Source organism: Paramisgurnus dabryanus, chromosome 10, assembly GCF_030506205.2.
Source record: "Paramisgurnus dabryanus chromosome 10, PD_genome_1.1, whole genome shotgun sequence".
NCBI lineage: Eukaryota > Metazoa > Chordata > Actinopteri > Cypriniformes > Cobitidae > Paramisgurnus > Paramisgurnus dabryanus.
Window position 1 is genome coordinate 21111313 of NC_133346.1, and position 15249 is coordinate 21126561.

General features: G+C 34.5%; 2 protein-coding genes and 1 long non-coding RNA gene across 4 annotated transcripts in view; 2 read left to right on the forward strand and 1 right to left on the reverse strand.

Annotated features, from left to right (window-relative positions):
* The window catches only part of sardh (sarcosine dehydrogenase), a 53025-nt gene extending 45633 nt beyond the window's left edge, over positions 1-7392 (forward strand). For both annotated transcript variants that reach the window (XM_065290377.2, XM_073816067.1), the window contains 4 exons: positions 912-1074; positions 1210-1378; positions 2912-3047; positions 6946-7392. In XM_065290377.2, coding sequence (XP_065146449.1) covers positions 912-1074; positions 1210-1378; positions 2912-3047; positions 6946-7080 — 603 coding nt within the window. In that variant the 3' untranslated portion in view covers positions 7081-7392. The remainder of the gene's footprint in view (positions 1-911; positions 1075-1209; positions 1379-2911; positions 3048-6945) is intronic.
* A 934-nt stretch (positions 7393-8326) lies between these two features.
* dbh (dopamine beta-hydroxylase (dopamine beta-monooxygenase)) overlaps positions 8327-15249 on the reverse strand; it is a 31354-nt gene continuing 24431 nt past the window's right edge. The window contains exon 12 of the mRNA XM_065290379.2: positions 8327-8590. Within this exon, the coding sequence (XP_065146451.1) occupies positions 8456-8590 (135 nt within the window). The 3' untranslated portion in view covers positions 8327-8455. The remainder of the gene's footprint in view (positions 8591-15249) is intronic.
* On the forward strand, positions 9963-12287 carry LOC135785512 (uncharacterized). The gene is made up of 4 exons (XR_010546610.2): positions 9963-11533; positions 11616-11763; positions 11853-11918; positions 11993-12287. It is a non-coding gene; the product is annotated as an uncharacterized lncRNA (long non-coding RNA).

The window sequence follows — 15249 nt, forward strand, 5'->3', positions numbered from 1 at the left end:
TTCGCAGAACGCAGTGTTTGTTTCTTGATGATAATGATGTCCTTCACATGGACTCAGGCCTGGCAGATTTATATCGGTTTAAACCCACAGGGCTGGCACAGTTAAACGCCTCCCCCCTTCGCTCCATACACTCGGATGCGTCTGTTGTTGCTGCAGGTTTTGGACGGCGGCCAGGCTATTATACAAAAGAACCGTTGTCTGTTGTGGTGTTTAGGGCTGTTGATTTTTCTTGTTTGGCTGGCTGCTCTTTTTTGTTCCTTAGTTGGTCTTGGAAAGCTTGTAAAGATATAATTCACCCATAATACAGTACTGTGTCATTCACTCTCCATTAAGTTGTTCCAAATGAATATGACTTGAATATGAAACACAAAAGGTGAATCTTAAAAGAATATATCATCCACTTTCTATCTACATTAACATAAAGGCACACAATCAAGGGTATGTTATGGTTGTGCACAGTATTAGAACCACTGTTTGTATATACTGTAGTTAGGGATGCACCGATGTATTGGCCAATTATATATCGGCAGATAAAAGCAGTCCCCCCAATATGTATATAAACATGTATACATTTGGTACCAAATGTACCTTTTGTATATGCACAACCTTGGTACGAAGTTGTACTGTTTGAAAGATTTCAGCCCCAATGACAGGTTAAGTACCTTTTTTATGAGAGTCTGGATTAAGGCACATTTTAAGTAACTTTAAATGATCATTAAACAGGTTTAATTAAAAAAAGCCAGATATTAACCCCTTCAGACCTTGCGTCCACTGGAACGGAGTTCACATTTTGTGGTTCAACCAATCAAAATAAGGCATACTGATTAAACACAGGTCTGAAAGGGTTAAATCCTTCAATGGTTAATTCCTGAAAGCCCTCTTTTTAATTCCCACTCTCATTCTATGTGCAGGTGAGGGCCATGCGTCTGTCATTTGTGGGTGAGATGGGCTGGGAGCTTCACGTTCCTAAAGAGTCATGTGTGCCCGTTTATCACGCCGTCATGGCCGCTGGTGCCAAACATGGTGTCTGTAATGCAGGCTACAGAGCCATCGACTCCCTGAGCATTGAAAAGGGTACATATTTGGTACATCTTTTCGATGATAAATGATTTACCATGAAAATGATTTCATTGGCGCTTTTATCCAAAGTATACATTTTCTTTTATCAGCATGTGTTCTAACATTTTGCGATTTAAATCTTCCTGTCAGGTTACAGGCATTGGCATGCAGATCTTCGGCCTGATGACACTCCCCTAGAGGCGGGACTTGCGTTCACCTGTAAAATGAAGAGCTCCATTCCCTTCCTGGGTCGAGAGGCTTTAGAGGCCCAAAAGGCGGAGGGTCTGCGCAAACGAATCGTGTGTTTCACTATTGATGAGTGAGTACCAGCATATATATGGCTTGGCTTTATATTGAATATTTACAATTTATTGTAATCCTTATCCTTTAAAATGCAAATAAGCTGATCTCTGCACTTAATGGCAGTGGTTGGATAGTGCAGATTAAGGGGCGGTATTATCCCCTTCTGACATCACAAATGCAAAAAAAAAATTCAAATGTTTGCAGAGAATGGTTTACCAAAAACTAAGTTACAGGGTTGAGGTTTTTACATGTTCTAGGTTGATAGAAGCATTGGGGACATTTTTATTATTATTTTAATCACATGTCCCCTTTTAAAGAGTCCTAATATGCACCATTGGACAGATATACCTTATATCTTGAGGTAATAATGTGCACTCTTTAGGTGCAAACTGACAAAGGGTACTAACAAAATGACAGCTAGTGACCATTTTTTGGGAGATAAGTTCATTCAAGTTCAGAACAATCATTTCTTGATCTGAGATTCATAAGTGTGACAGCAAATGTTTTCATAGCGAAACTGCATTAGAGTTGAGTTGTCAAGTTTGATTCATTTATGTGAATCATCTTAAAACTGTAATTGATTCAAAACCTTACTTAGAATTGTTTGCATCATCACCATCACTCAACAAAGTTTCATTGTGGTATTTTCCACATATTAAAAATAGGCCTGTCCAGTTACAATGTTGTATTGGTACATTTAATCAGAAATTATGACATTCATTCTTTCTTAAGTTAATTTAATTAAAAAAAACATGTCTTCACTAGTTTTAATTCGATTTTTAAACATGTTGAATACAAAATTGCTGTTTGATTGAACTGGGGTACCACAGGGGTTTGTATTGAGCCCTTTAATAAATTTAAGCAAGCATGAATTTTGCTGTTTTTCTCCTGTAGAATTATTTTAACCAATTTTTTGCCTTTGGCTTAAAAATGTTTTCAACATTTATTAGTTTTGTCTCTCACTTAAGTGAGTGATTGTTTTATTGCTGAAGTAATGCATTAATAATTTGCTTTACATTTGAATGATAGGGCTTTTAAAGGCCTCTGAGTTTGCCCACCACGTTACATGATTGCCCCTTCCATACAACTTTGTAGTCTTTCATAAGCCCAAGTTAATTGGAAGTCAGCAGTCTAATGCTTTCCATATAACCAAAGAAATAATTAAATGTGTCTGTAGAACAGTGTTTCTCAACCTGGGGGCCGGTGCCCACCTGGGGCCTCAACAGATTTGCATTGGTGCCTCAAGATGACTTCAAATTATTTAAAATAAGACACAACAATCATTAAAATAAACTATAACAAGCAAAAATCAAGATGTTTCTTATTTTTTTACAATTTTGGTAGCGAATTTACTTCTTTCTAGTCATTCCAAGCTGTGGGAAACTTGGGGGCCTTGAAGTGAAAAAGGTTGAGAACCACTGCTCTAGAATATGAATGCTTACTGGCATTACTGGATTTGGTCTCTGACCATGACGAAACCAAAAACATAAAACCATTTAAACCGTCAAAAGATGTGGTCACATAAGTAATGTGTTTTCATTGTCCACAGAAAAGTGCCTATGTTTGGCCTAGAAGCTATCTTCCGCAACGGCGTCCCCGTGGGCCACCTGCGGCGCTCTGAGTTTGGGTTTGCTATCGACAAGACTATTGGGTATGGTTACATTCGCAACCCAGATGGCGGTGTGGTGAGTACCGTACCATACTTCTTCTGTAGAACAAACTGTAGTGAGCTTTATACTTAGACAGCATTTGAATGATAGGCAGAGTCTCCGCATGAGTAAAATATTACATTTCCATACATTTGTTTTACCATTATTTGCAATAATCCAATGAGATTTTTGTATGCATAACACACTGACAACAGTCTGACAACAACCGGCGCTCCACACAGAGATCTGGTCTCACATCACCAAGTCTGTCTATTATTTAAATGAAAAAGAGAAAACCTGAGGCAGACGAATTGTAAAAGAACTGTGGCAATGTTTTCAGACCCTTGAAGAAACCTAAATCAAACTGTACAGCTACAGTACTCTACTATACAAAGGTTTAGGCACTGAAAGTCAATTTATTTATCAATTAATTTCTATTTACTAAATAAAATCAAGATTTGGTGTGACCACCCTTTGTGTTTAAAGCAGTGTACACCTACACTGTTAAGAAAACAGCCCCAATTTGTCACTGGGGCAGTACCCCTGAAATAGTTCCTAATATGTAGTGATGCACCGATACCACTTTTTTGGAGTACGAGTACAAGTACTTGCATTTCAGTACTTGCCGATACCGTTACCGAGTACTTGATTTAAATTTACAGGTAACAGCTTTAGTCATATAATTTAACAAAAAAACAAAGGACTAGTTTTCCAGTTTGTTGTAAACTCTGCCTCTTTGGACAACACGAGGCATTAACCCCTTACACGCCGCTCAAACATAGACATTTCTCAGACCGTGGTATCGATTCCAGGTATCGGGGGACTTTTAACGAGTACGAGTACTTTAGAAAATGTGGTATCGAGGCCGATACCCGATACCAGTATCGGTATTGGTGCATCCCTACTAATATGTACCATTAAGGTACAGATATGTATACATTTGGTACCAGTATGTACCTTTAAGGTACTAATATGTGCTCTTCAGGGACACCCCATGACAGCTAGGAACCAATGAGTCAGATTTACAAGTCATGTCAACTTACTTATGTATTACATACTTAATATGTCTTTTATATTATATTTCTTATACTTTTTATATATGTTTTATACGTTCTTGAGCAAGACACCTAACCTGGATGGTGCCTTGTATGGCTGACACCGCTGTCGGTGTATGAATGTGTGAGTGAATGTGAGGCAATATATAAAGCGTTTTGGATTGCCATGGGTCTATGAAAGCGCTTTATAAATGCAGTCCATCCAGTCCATTTAATTTGTGTGTGTGTGTGTTAGGCATTGTGGCGATCTGAAGTCACTGTATCTCTAGTATGACATGATACAGCTGGATGTGTACTTAATGCTAACTGACAGAGAACTATATGTGGAAGGACAGATAGTGAACTAGAACTGAGAGAGGTTCATTCAACCCTGCAGCCAGCAGTACTGTTGAACAGAGATGAAGACTGATCTGATCAGACCTGTACTCTGTTCACTGGATTACACACGTACACACACACCAGAGACATCAGAAACGTGACCAACAGACACAGTATTAGACGGAGAGACTTGATAGAGAAAGTAATAACGCTGAGGAAGCATTAGTCATGGATGAGGAATGTGAGGACACATACATAAAACTCTTGCTGCATACTGCATTCAAAACTATAAAGCACTTTCTGGTTCAAATCTTAGATATGCCAAAAATACAGTTTCGTGTGTGCACAATCTATAAATAAAATAGTATTTTGTAATCCATACTTAGTAGAGACATTGGTTTTAGATACTGCAGTCACAGCCTGCTGCTTATTGCTTAATTCTTAGTATTGATTCAGTGGTTATCCATGAGTGTATCCATTATATCTGCAGTGTTGCAACTTAAAGAGTTCAGGCTAGTTTTCCAATGACTGCATCTTGATCGCTACTCCATGGCGCAATGCCTGCAGCCTGTTCAGATTTAATTAAAAAGAGATGCAACCCCTGACAGAAAAAGAGAAGGATGTGCAAAGACAGAGAAAAAAGTAATGAAGGACTGATTTAGTTTGAGTTCACCTCTGGATGATTTAAGTAGTTTGACTTTACAGTGAAAGAAACAATAGAAAATTATGCTGGAGGGCTACTTTATACACAGCCCACCCCAAACACACTGAAAAACAGCTGACTGTTATTCGGTGGAATGTGGTTGCATGTGCTGTTTCCAGATAAACAAAATGTTTCGCACAGGTGCCACAATACATTTTGACTGTTGTCATGACAATGGGCACACATTTTGCATTTTGTCATCATAGCACAATTCGCTTCATACTCATGAAACACACACAGAATTAATTTGTTTGAAAATCTTTCATCATAAATTGGCATAAAGTTACATTGAATAAAATGCAGCAATTTACATTACAAAGGTTTTACAAACTATTAATGCAGAAATGTTTAATACAATATATTGTGTGCTTAATATTATTATTATTATTATTATTATTATTATTGTTATTATATTATTATTATTGTTGTTGTTAATACTAGTATTATTGTTTATATTCTTATTAATATTATCATTATTATTATTATTATTATTATTGTTGTTGTTATTAGTATTATAAATATATTAATAATCATTATTAACATTATTATTAATAATAATAATAACATCATCGTTTTTATTATTATTATTGTCTTATTATTTTTGATACAATATATTGTTGCCCCAAATAATATTATTGTTATTGTTGTTGTTAATACTAGTATTATTGTTTATATTCTTATTAATATTATCATTATTATTATTATTATATTTATTATTGTTGTTATTGTTATTATTATTGTTGTTGTTATTAGTATTATAAATATATTAATTATCATTATTAACATTATTATTAATAATAATAATAACATCATCGTTTTTATTATTATTATTGTCTTATTATTTTGATACAATATATTGTTGCCCCAAATAATATTATTGTTGTTGTTGTTGTTGTTGTTGTTGTTGTTGTTGTTATAATTAATACAAGTATTATCATTATTAACATAATAATAATAATAATAATAATAATTATTATTATTATTAGTGTTATATTATTTTTGTTATTATTATTATTATTATTATTAACATCATTGTTATTGTTGTTATTATTATTATTATTACTAGTATTATTGTTTATATTCTTATTAATATTATCCTTATTGTTGTTATTAATTTTATTATTATTATTATATTGTTATTAGTATTATTAATATATTTATTATCATTATTAACATTATTATTAATAATAATAATATCATCGTTTTTATTATTATTATTGTCTTATTATTTTTAATACAATATATTGTGCGCTAAATAACATTATTGTTATTGTTGTTATTATAATTAATACAATTATTATCATTATTAACATAATAATAATAATTATAATTATTATAATTATTATGATTCGTGTTATTGTTGTTATTATTATTATTATTGAAGTATTGTTATTATTATTATTATTAACATCATTGTTATTATTATTATTGTTGTTGTTGTTGTTGTTATAATTATTATCATTTTTAACATAATCATTAATATTATTATTATTGTTATTTTTATTGTTATTACTAGTATTGGTTTTTTATTATTATTAATATAATACAGATTATTGTTGTTGTTGTTGTTAATAATAATAATAACAATAATAATAATAATAATAATATTGTTAGTATTATTAGTAGTATTAAAATAATTAATTAACATTATTAAAATAATTATTAACAGTAGTAGTAGTAGTAGTAGTAGTAAAAAATATGTTGAGTAACATGTTAGCACCCAAACACAGCCTAAAATGTCTAAAATGGTTCATATTTGTGCCAAAATTACACGCCTCACATTTTTTCAACCACTTTACTGCTGAAATGTCAACTTTTAACATAAATCCACCAAATGTGTGCATTTCAATCTTGCCAGGTGAGCCCTGATTTTGTCCGCAGTGGAGAATTCACTTTGGAGAGGATGGGTGTCACATATAAAGCCACAGCTCACTTGAAATCTCCCTTTGACCCCGAGAACAAGCGTGTTAAAGGAATCTACAGTTCTCCATAGGATGAGAACGAAGTGAACAAAGCCGGAATTTAACTCTGAAGAAACTCTCAGAACTTAAGTTTTGGGCAAAGGAAGCTCAATGTTTACAGGCCCTTTATAAAACACTAATAACCATCAGCATGCCAGATGAAGCAAAATGCTGTTTTTCTGTATTTATAGACGGTGTCATAAAGTGGTCATCTGCTGTTTTGGGTCATGGAGGAATACAGAACTAATGTAATGTGAATTTTAGAAATGACCTGGTGGTGTATTAAGGTAGTGTTAAAACAATGATTCTGTACCTTAAGAAATAGTTTACATACAAATTTACATTATTTACTTGCCATTATGCCGTTGCAAAAACATGTTTAGCACATCTACATGTCCATTTTCCCAAATAATGCAATACTGCCATACCACTCAATGTCATTGTACTGAACGAGCAGCATGAACATTGTGCCTTTTGTATTTCACAAAATAAAATCATATAGGTTTGGTAAAGCACAAGGCTGAGTAAATTACATTTTTACAGTATTTTTCCAAAATTTTATTTCATTGGGCATCTCTTGGATAGCAGGTCTTAACCTTTTTTCATAGAATATAGCTGTACAATAAAGATGCTAATCAATGGGTAAAAACTTATAATGCATAATATAATAGTGTGATAAATTGCCAAAAATGTAAACATGTCATGTGTACAGGTTATATAATCATATGCTGTATTTCCCAGACGTGACAGAAGCTAAAATTTATGCAGGTCGTGCTGTGAATTCATTCAACTCATTGCTTGTAATTCTTTGTGAAGTTTTCCTCTAAGCTGTCCATCTGTTGTTTAAATGGACAGTGTGAATTTGTTATAAATTTATCATACTGTATTTGTGTTAGTGCGAGAACAACATGACTTTACTTTCCTGGTGGAAATTTTTGGTGTAAAATTAGGTGCTAATTAATAACAAACTGTTTCCTGTAGTATACACTGTTGTATGCATATGTGAATTTTCAATCTTCCTGACATTCAACATCCGGTGTGACAAGTGATCAAACACAATTGGACAAATTTTAATTATTAATGCAAAATGGACATTGTTGTTTTTGATAATCGGACACCAGGTGTTGAATTAAACTTGAAATTAGAAGCGAAAAATAAATAAATTAATTAATTAGCCAAATTTTGTGTGAGTACTGAAATCTTTTTGTCTACACCCAAATCGTGTTAATATTACTACAGTAGCACTGTTGCTTCTGTTATATACTGATATAAACATGATAAAACACTCAGGTAATTTATTTTCATTCATTGTTACATCACATTTCCTCCATGTTGTACCGGCTGCAACACTTTGTTTGTGAGCAAGCAGACCGGTAAAGTGTTGAGCTCTGCAAGACGCAGAGGCCATCAGCCACTATTTGGAGGCTTGACCTCTGTAGGGTTTTCATTCAGAGAGGTCGATCGGTGGTTTAATTCACATGGGTATGGGGCTCTCTGGAGTTCTGCTGTAACCACTGGGATTTCTTGCTTCTGCCATTCTCCCTAAAGCAAAAATACATGGATAAGGATCATGTTCATTTGCAAATCAGTTTGTTGTTAAGGTCCAAATTTCAGACCCTGGACCACAAAACCAGTCATATGGTTCAATTTATGCATTTGAGATGCTGAGACAGCTGAATAAATAGCTTTTCATTGGTCATGGTTTGTTAGGAAAGGACAATATTTGGCCAAGATACATATTATAAAAACTGGAATCTGATTATGCATAAAATAATAATATGGAGAAAATCGCCTTTAAAGTTGTCCAAATGAAGTCCCTAGCAACTGCATCCAATCACAAAAATATTTTATATATATTTTTACGTTAGGAAGTGTACTTTTTTCCTAACTTAAAATGGGAGAAAACGGGGATCAAGGAACAACTTTTGACTTTGAATCCCAAAAAAGTGCATTCACATACATAGCTCCAAAGGGTAATAAAAGTCTTCTGCGGGTAATTGATGCGATTTATTAAGGAAAATAACCATATTTCAAACTTTATAAACTGTAATAACTAGCTTCAAGTAACGGTGCCATCTTGGACTTGCGCAATTTACAAGAATTTTAGCGAAGTGAGCGCTGGTTGCCATGGGTACGTTCAAGGCCGCCTTAATGCACGGGCTAACCTGGGCTGAAGCCCAGGGGCCTCCCAAGTTCACGTTCATATTGTTTTGTAACTTGTCAGGTTATCTGTCAATCACTCTAACTGCACGTTACATGGCTGCTGATTGGTCTGTGGTAACTTACCGTGAAATAAAATATCAGACGTAACAGATTTTTCTATTCCGCATAATGTAATTAAGTGCGCGTTGTCAACTTGGCATTCCTGCATGTTAGACTGAGTGTGACAGAGAAACGGGAAATAATCCACCAACAAATGAAAGAGTAATTTCTGAAATTTCATAATAAGCACTGAGGTGCAGGTCTCTCTCTCTTTCGCGCGCGCGCTCGCTCGCTCGCTCTCTCTGTGCTTGTGCAGCTGAGTCTCTGGCATGCAGAAGTCTCTCCAACTGTGCGCAAGATACTGTGCCGCGGCCGCCAAATAAAGAAAGGAGTTCCCGCACATAATGCTGTTAGTTGTTATTAAGTTTAAGTTTAAGTACTCGCGTTTACATCAGTGACGCGTGCGCAGCTGGAGCGCTGTAGTTTGACGCGACGTTAGCTCACAGTACACACATCTGTTGGTTTAGAAAGATGACGCAACGGTAAATGTGCAAGTCAAAGCGCGACAAGACCATCTCAAATGATCATCCCCTGATCGCACCATTCATATTTATTATCTCCTTATCTAAAGATCTTATATACAGGTATGTTCCCTGTCTGTTTTGTGCATATTCATACGTGTTCGTTTTACATGAGTAGTTGTATAGGGACGGCACTCGTCAAACTTTTATGACCCCCTCCCCCACCCGGTGACAGTTGCTGTCTGACAGGTCGTTTTTATGACCCTTTGACAGGGGGGCGGGACCATCAATCAAAATCTGTACAAGTTGTCAACTTTAGACAGAAAGTATTTAATGGTTTTATTGCCGGTCATTTAGGGTGATTGTTTTTCCTGAGTGTGTTTTATGTTAAGCGTATGGTGTCATGTTTAATGACGGCTCGTGTTTCGACATTTACTGTTTATTGACATTTGATGTCAGATCTCAACCATCCTCCCACCTTTGCTCGCCCCGTGCGCTTCTCAATACTGACTTTCACACCGCGGGTGTGTTGTTGAATCTAAAGTTTTGCAACAGCATAAGTTTATTTAAAGGCAATCACTAATCATATATATATATATATATTAGATGTACCAGGCTACGCTTAAAGCCGATGTTTTCTATCGAGCTATAGTTTCTGATCAGACACAAAGTCTGAACTAAATAAAATTTTAAACGGTTCACGAAGTCCGGGAATCTTTTCATGACCTGGTCTACAGTTTCACGCGTATTAAAGAGCCGGCGGTGTCTGACAAAGCGTCGGGTGATTGTTCATATCTGTCATTTAAAATAAAGTTAATAAATGTAATTCTGTCCACTATGGCAAAATAGGAATTTATTTTAGATTTAGGGGAATCTTTAACCATGTCTCTGATTAAAACTTTTGATTGTAACATCACAAGTTATTTAATTAAATATTCTGTATACGGGTATAGTTTAAGCAATGACCTGAGCCATTACCTTCGGAGCCGTCAATACTACATTCTTTAGACGATAGTCTAAACTAAATAAATTTTTAAACGGTTCAGGAATTCCGTGAATCTTTTCATAACCTGCACTATAGTTTCACGCGTATTAAAGATCCGGCGGTGCCTGACAAAGCGCCGGGTGAGTGTTCATATCTGCCATTTTAAAATAATGTTAATAAATGTAATTCTGTCCACTATGGCAAAATAGGATTTTATTTTAGATTTAGTGGAATCTTTAACCAAGTCTCTGATTAAGACATGTGTATACGTGCACAGATGGTGACAGAGAAACTTATATATGACGTTAATAATCTTTTAAATGTTTTTAAGACGTATTCACCCCATTTTGGGGTTTTATTTTTAATTAAAGGCTTCTTAAAACATGTGTGAATATGTGTATATTATACAAAGAGTCTTATATTGTCTGCTCTGACAAAAATAAAGTATTTTTAGGTTTAGGGGAATTGACTGAGTGTGTCTTATAAATACAACTTGATAATACGTTTGTTTTGTAAAGAGACTTCTTTAAAGTCACGCAAGAATAAAATATTTTAGTTGTAACTGGTTAAACTTAAAGCCGATATTTTCTATCGAACTAGTCTATTTTCTGTTCAGACACAAAGTTTTCTGATGCTGATATTATGTCAGTGTGTGTTTGTGTGGGGGTCGTGTGATGTAATCTTTGAAAGTTTATGACCGAACCTTTATTGGGGAGCGACAAGAGATCTCCCGGAATCAGTTTGGATGGAGCAGAGCTGTTATACTCAAGTCTATTGGTATGTATGTGTTTCGCGGTGTTCGTTCCAGTATTTTGTATGATTTATTTAAAAACTAAAAATTCGATCTCTGGTATTGCAGCGAAATTGTCTAAACTGGTATTAACTATTCCTGGTAAATCGCAGAGAAGAGTGGCCTGAACAAAAAAGTCAGACCGAGACTAGAACCTCCCGCAGCGTAACACGGAAATCTTGGAACAAAAGAGACGCCGACTGGCTCGTGTTGTCCGGTGTGTTTTTATTTAATCCTGTTACAATAGATTTAAACAAACTGGTTTGGTTTAATATTTTCTAATAACATGTGTTATCTGTTTTAAAGGTTTGGATATCAGAGGCAAAGCGAACGTTGTGTGTACTATTGCAAAATATATAGCGGATCTCCACGGTACGTTTATCTTGCATAAGAAAATTTTTTTATTTAGATATTTGTCCTAATAACTTGTTTTTATCTGTTTACAGGTTAGGATACAGACCACAACGCTTTGGACGTATCTTTAAAAAAGATTAAAATCAGAGACTTTTTGGATTTGTCTGGGGACATTTTAAACATTTTGTGGCAAATTGGATTTAAAACATTTCGGATACTGGATACCTAGTTTGATTTGTCCACAGAGCTTGTTTAAGACGTTTTCACCGCATTTTAGGGTTTATTTTTAATTAAAGGCTTCTTAAAACATGTGTGAAAATGTGTATATTATACAATGAGTCTTATATTGTCTGCTCTGACATAAATAAATTTTTATATTAGATTTTAGATCAATTGACTGTGTGTGTTTTATGTCAAGCGTATGCTGTTATGTTTAATGACGGGCTCGTGTGACAGCTTGTGTTTAGGCATTTGATGTCAGATATCACCCTTCATCCCTCCTTTCGCACAAGACCAGCATTCTTTCACAGGGGTGCGTGTTGTAAAGCGATTAAAGATTTCTAAAACTCAATGTTGGTAAAACAATCCCCCATTACGGTGTCAAAAAAGTAAAATGTTTATTTTAGATTTAGACAAATCATGAACAATGCTACGATTAAAACATTTGTTTGTAACATCACAAGTTATTTAATGAAATATTCCGTATACGTGTATAGTTTAAGCAATGATCTGAGCCATAACCTTCCGAGCCGGCAATACTATAATCTTTAGACGAAAGTCTAAACTAAATAAAATTTTAAACGATTCATGAGTTCCGTGAATCTTTTCATGACCTGCTCTATAGATTCACACGTATTAAAGATCCGACGGTGCCTGACAAAGCGCCGGGTGAGTGTTCATATATGCCGTTTTAAAATAATCTTAATAAATGTAATTCTGTCCACTATGACAAAATAGGATTTTATTTTAGATTTAGGGGAGTCTTTAACCAAGTCTCTGACTAAGACATGTGTATACGTGCACAGATGGTGACAGAGAAACTTATATATGACGTTAATAAACTTTTAAATGTTTTTAAGACGTATTCACCCCATTTTGGGGTTTTATTTTTAATTAAAGGCTTCTTAAAACATGTGTTAATATGTGTATATTATACAAAGAGTCTTATAGTGTCTGCTCTGACAAAAATAAATTATTATTTTAGATTTTAGGACAAATGACTGCGTCTATCTTATAAATACAACTTGATATATACGTTTGTTTTGTCAATAGACTTCTTTAAAGTCACGCAAGAATAAAATATTTTAGTTGTAACTGGTTAAACTTAAATGTACTATTATCTATTTAACTATAAGCTATATTTTCTGAGCAGATATTTTTCTGTTTCTGATGCTGGTCTTATAACAGTGTGTTGGAGATGATGGCTGTTCACAGCAGGTGGCGGGTTGTAAACTAGGGTCTTTTTAAAACTGTAGTGGTAAAAAATGTAATAGCACATTGACAAAAATAAAGCATTTGGTTGTAACAAATTATTTAATGAAATATTCAGTATGTGTATAGCGATGAACGGTGTCAAAATCACCGGGGTCCCAACAATACTATAGTCTTTAGACTAAAGGGTATTTATTTTAATATAAATAAAATCTTAATCTTTTCGTGCACAATATTCTGATCACGCCATTAGATTGTGTACCAGCGTTTACAATAGAGAACATACGCGGATGAGTGTTCATATACACCGATAAGAAACTTTTTTTTAAACGATTAAAGACATTTTCAAATCATCTTATGGGGTTTGTTTTAAATTAACGACATCTTAAAACCAACAGGGAATATGTGTTTATTACACAATAAAATGTAATTCTGGCCGCTCTGACAAAATAAGGGTTTAATTTTAGATTTAGTGAATTCTTTAATCAAGGCTCTGATTAAAACACATGAATGCGCGAACCACAGTTGCCAGAGAACGTACGCTGAGGCGCTCTTATGGCTTTAAGAACCTTTTTATTGTTTAAGACATTTTGACCCCATTTCCTGGTTTTGTGTCCGCTGTGGATCCCAACCTCTATGTGTTTATTATACAACAAATGCAATTCTGTCAGCATTTCTAATTTAGAACGCCTTTGATTTAAACATGAGGGTTTTAAAATGAAACGGCCATGTGACTTTTATGACAAAAGCTATTCGATCTTAATTTTTTGTTTTAACATCCAAAAGTTTTATACACAGTCCATAATTAAACAACTAGGTGTGTATGAGTAAGATTATATCTAATGTCACACGAGCAGCACCAAATCGCGCATGTGTCTGTGTGTGTGTGTGTGTGTGCATCCAGGCTGTTTATGTGTGGGCGTGTTTATGAGCCTGTGTCTTTGCAAGGTGTGTGTGCGTGTGTGTGTGCGTGTGTGTGTGTGTGTTTGCATGGGGGTCTATGATGTCTCTGTTTGTTACTAAAGTTTTGATATTAAGTCTGTGTCCTCATTGACAATAAGTAAGGGTTTTTTAGATGTAGGCTTTATTACACAGATACTGATTAAATCATGTTATGCATTATTTGCGATTTAAAGAAACTTAAAAGGTTTAAGACATTTTATCTCACATTGTGGTGTTGTTTTTTAATTAATGTAACCTTAAAACCCTCTGTTATCCATTTAGGGAACAATAAAATGTTAGCAAATATTATTTATCAAAGTTGACGATGTTATAAGCCAGGATGTCACTAACGTGACAACAAACATTTATTTAAAGACAAAACATTTTAACAAAATTGCCATGGCTTACAGAGACACACTAGACTTAATAATAAAAATAAAAATATACTATTCGAACATCCTAACCTGGTATTAGGTTAGATTAGGTTTTAAGGTCAATCAGTGTCTTTAGCTTTACAACTTACAGCACAAAACCCCCCAATGACAGGATTTTTATGAAGTGGAGCAGACCCTTGGTATGCCTGTGGGGTTAGGTACAACTAAGGTCAACATCTATCAGTGCATAATAAGCAAACATGAAATTATATTTTAACTATGGTTTGTTAATGATGTTGCTAGGTTCGCGTATTTTTCTGAAACAAACTTTTCTTTTCAAACTTAGTTAGGATACACACGTTTGTCGCCTCAAACACCTGATCAAAGTTTTTCTTCGCTAGCGACAACTAATGTCTGAGATTTTGTAAATTCATCAGATGTTTCTTACTTGTGTATTTTCTTAAACAAACTTTTTCTTTTCAATCTTAGACAGTCTTCATACGTTTGTCTTTCGATAAGTTGTTCATAGTTTTTCTTCGCTAGTGTCAACTCATGTATGAGATTTGTAAATTTCATCATATGTTCTTACATGTGTATTTTCT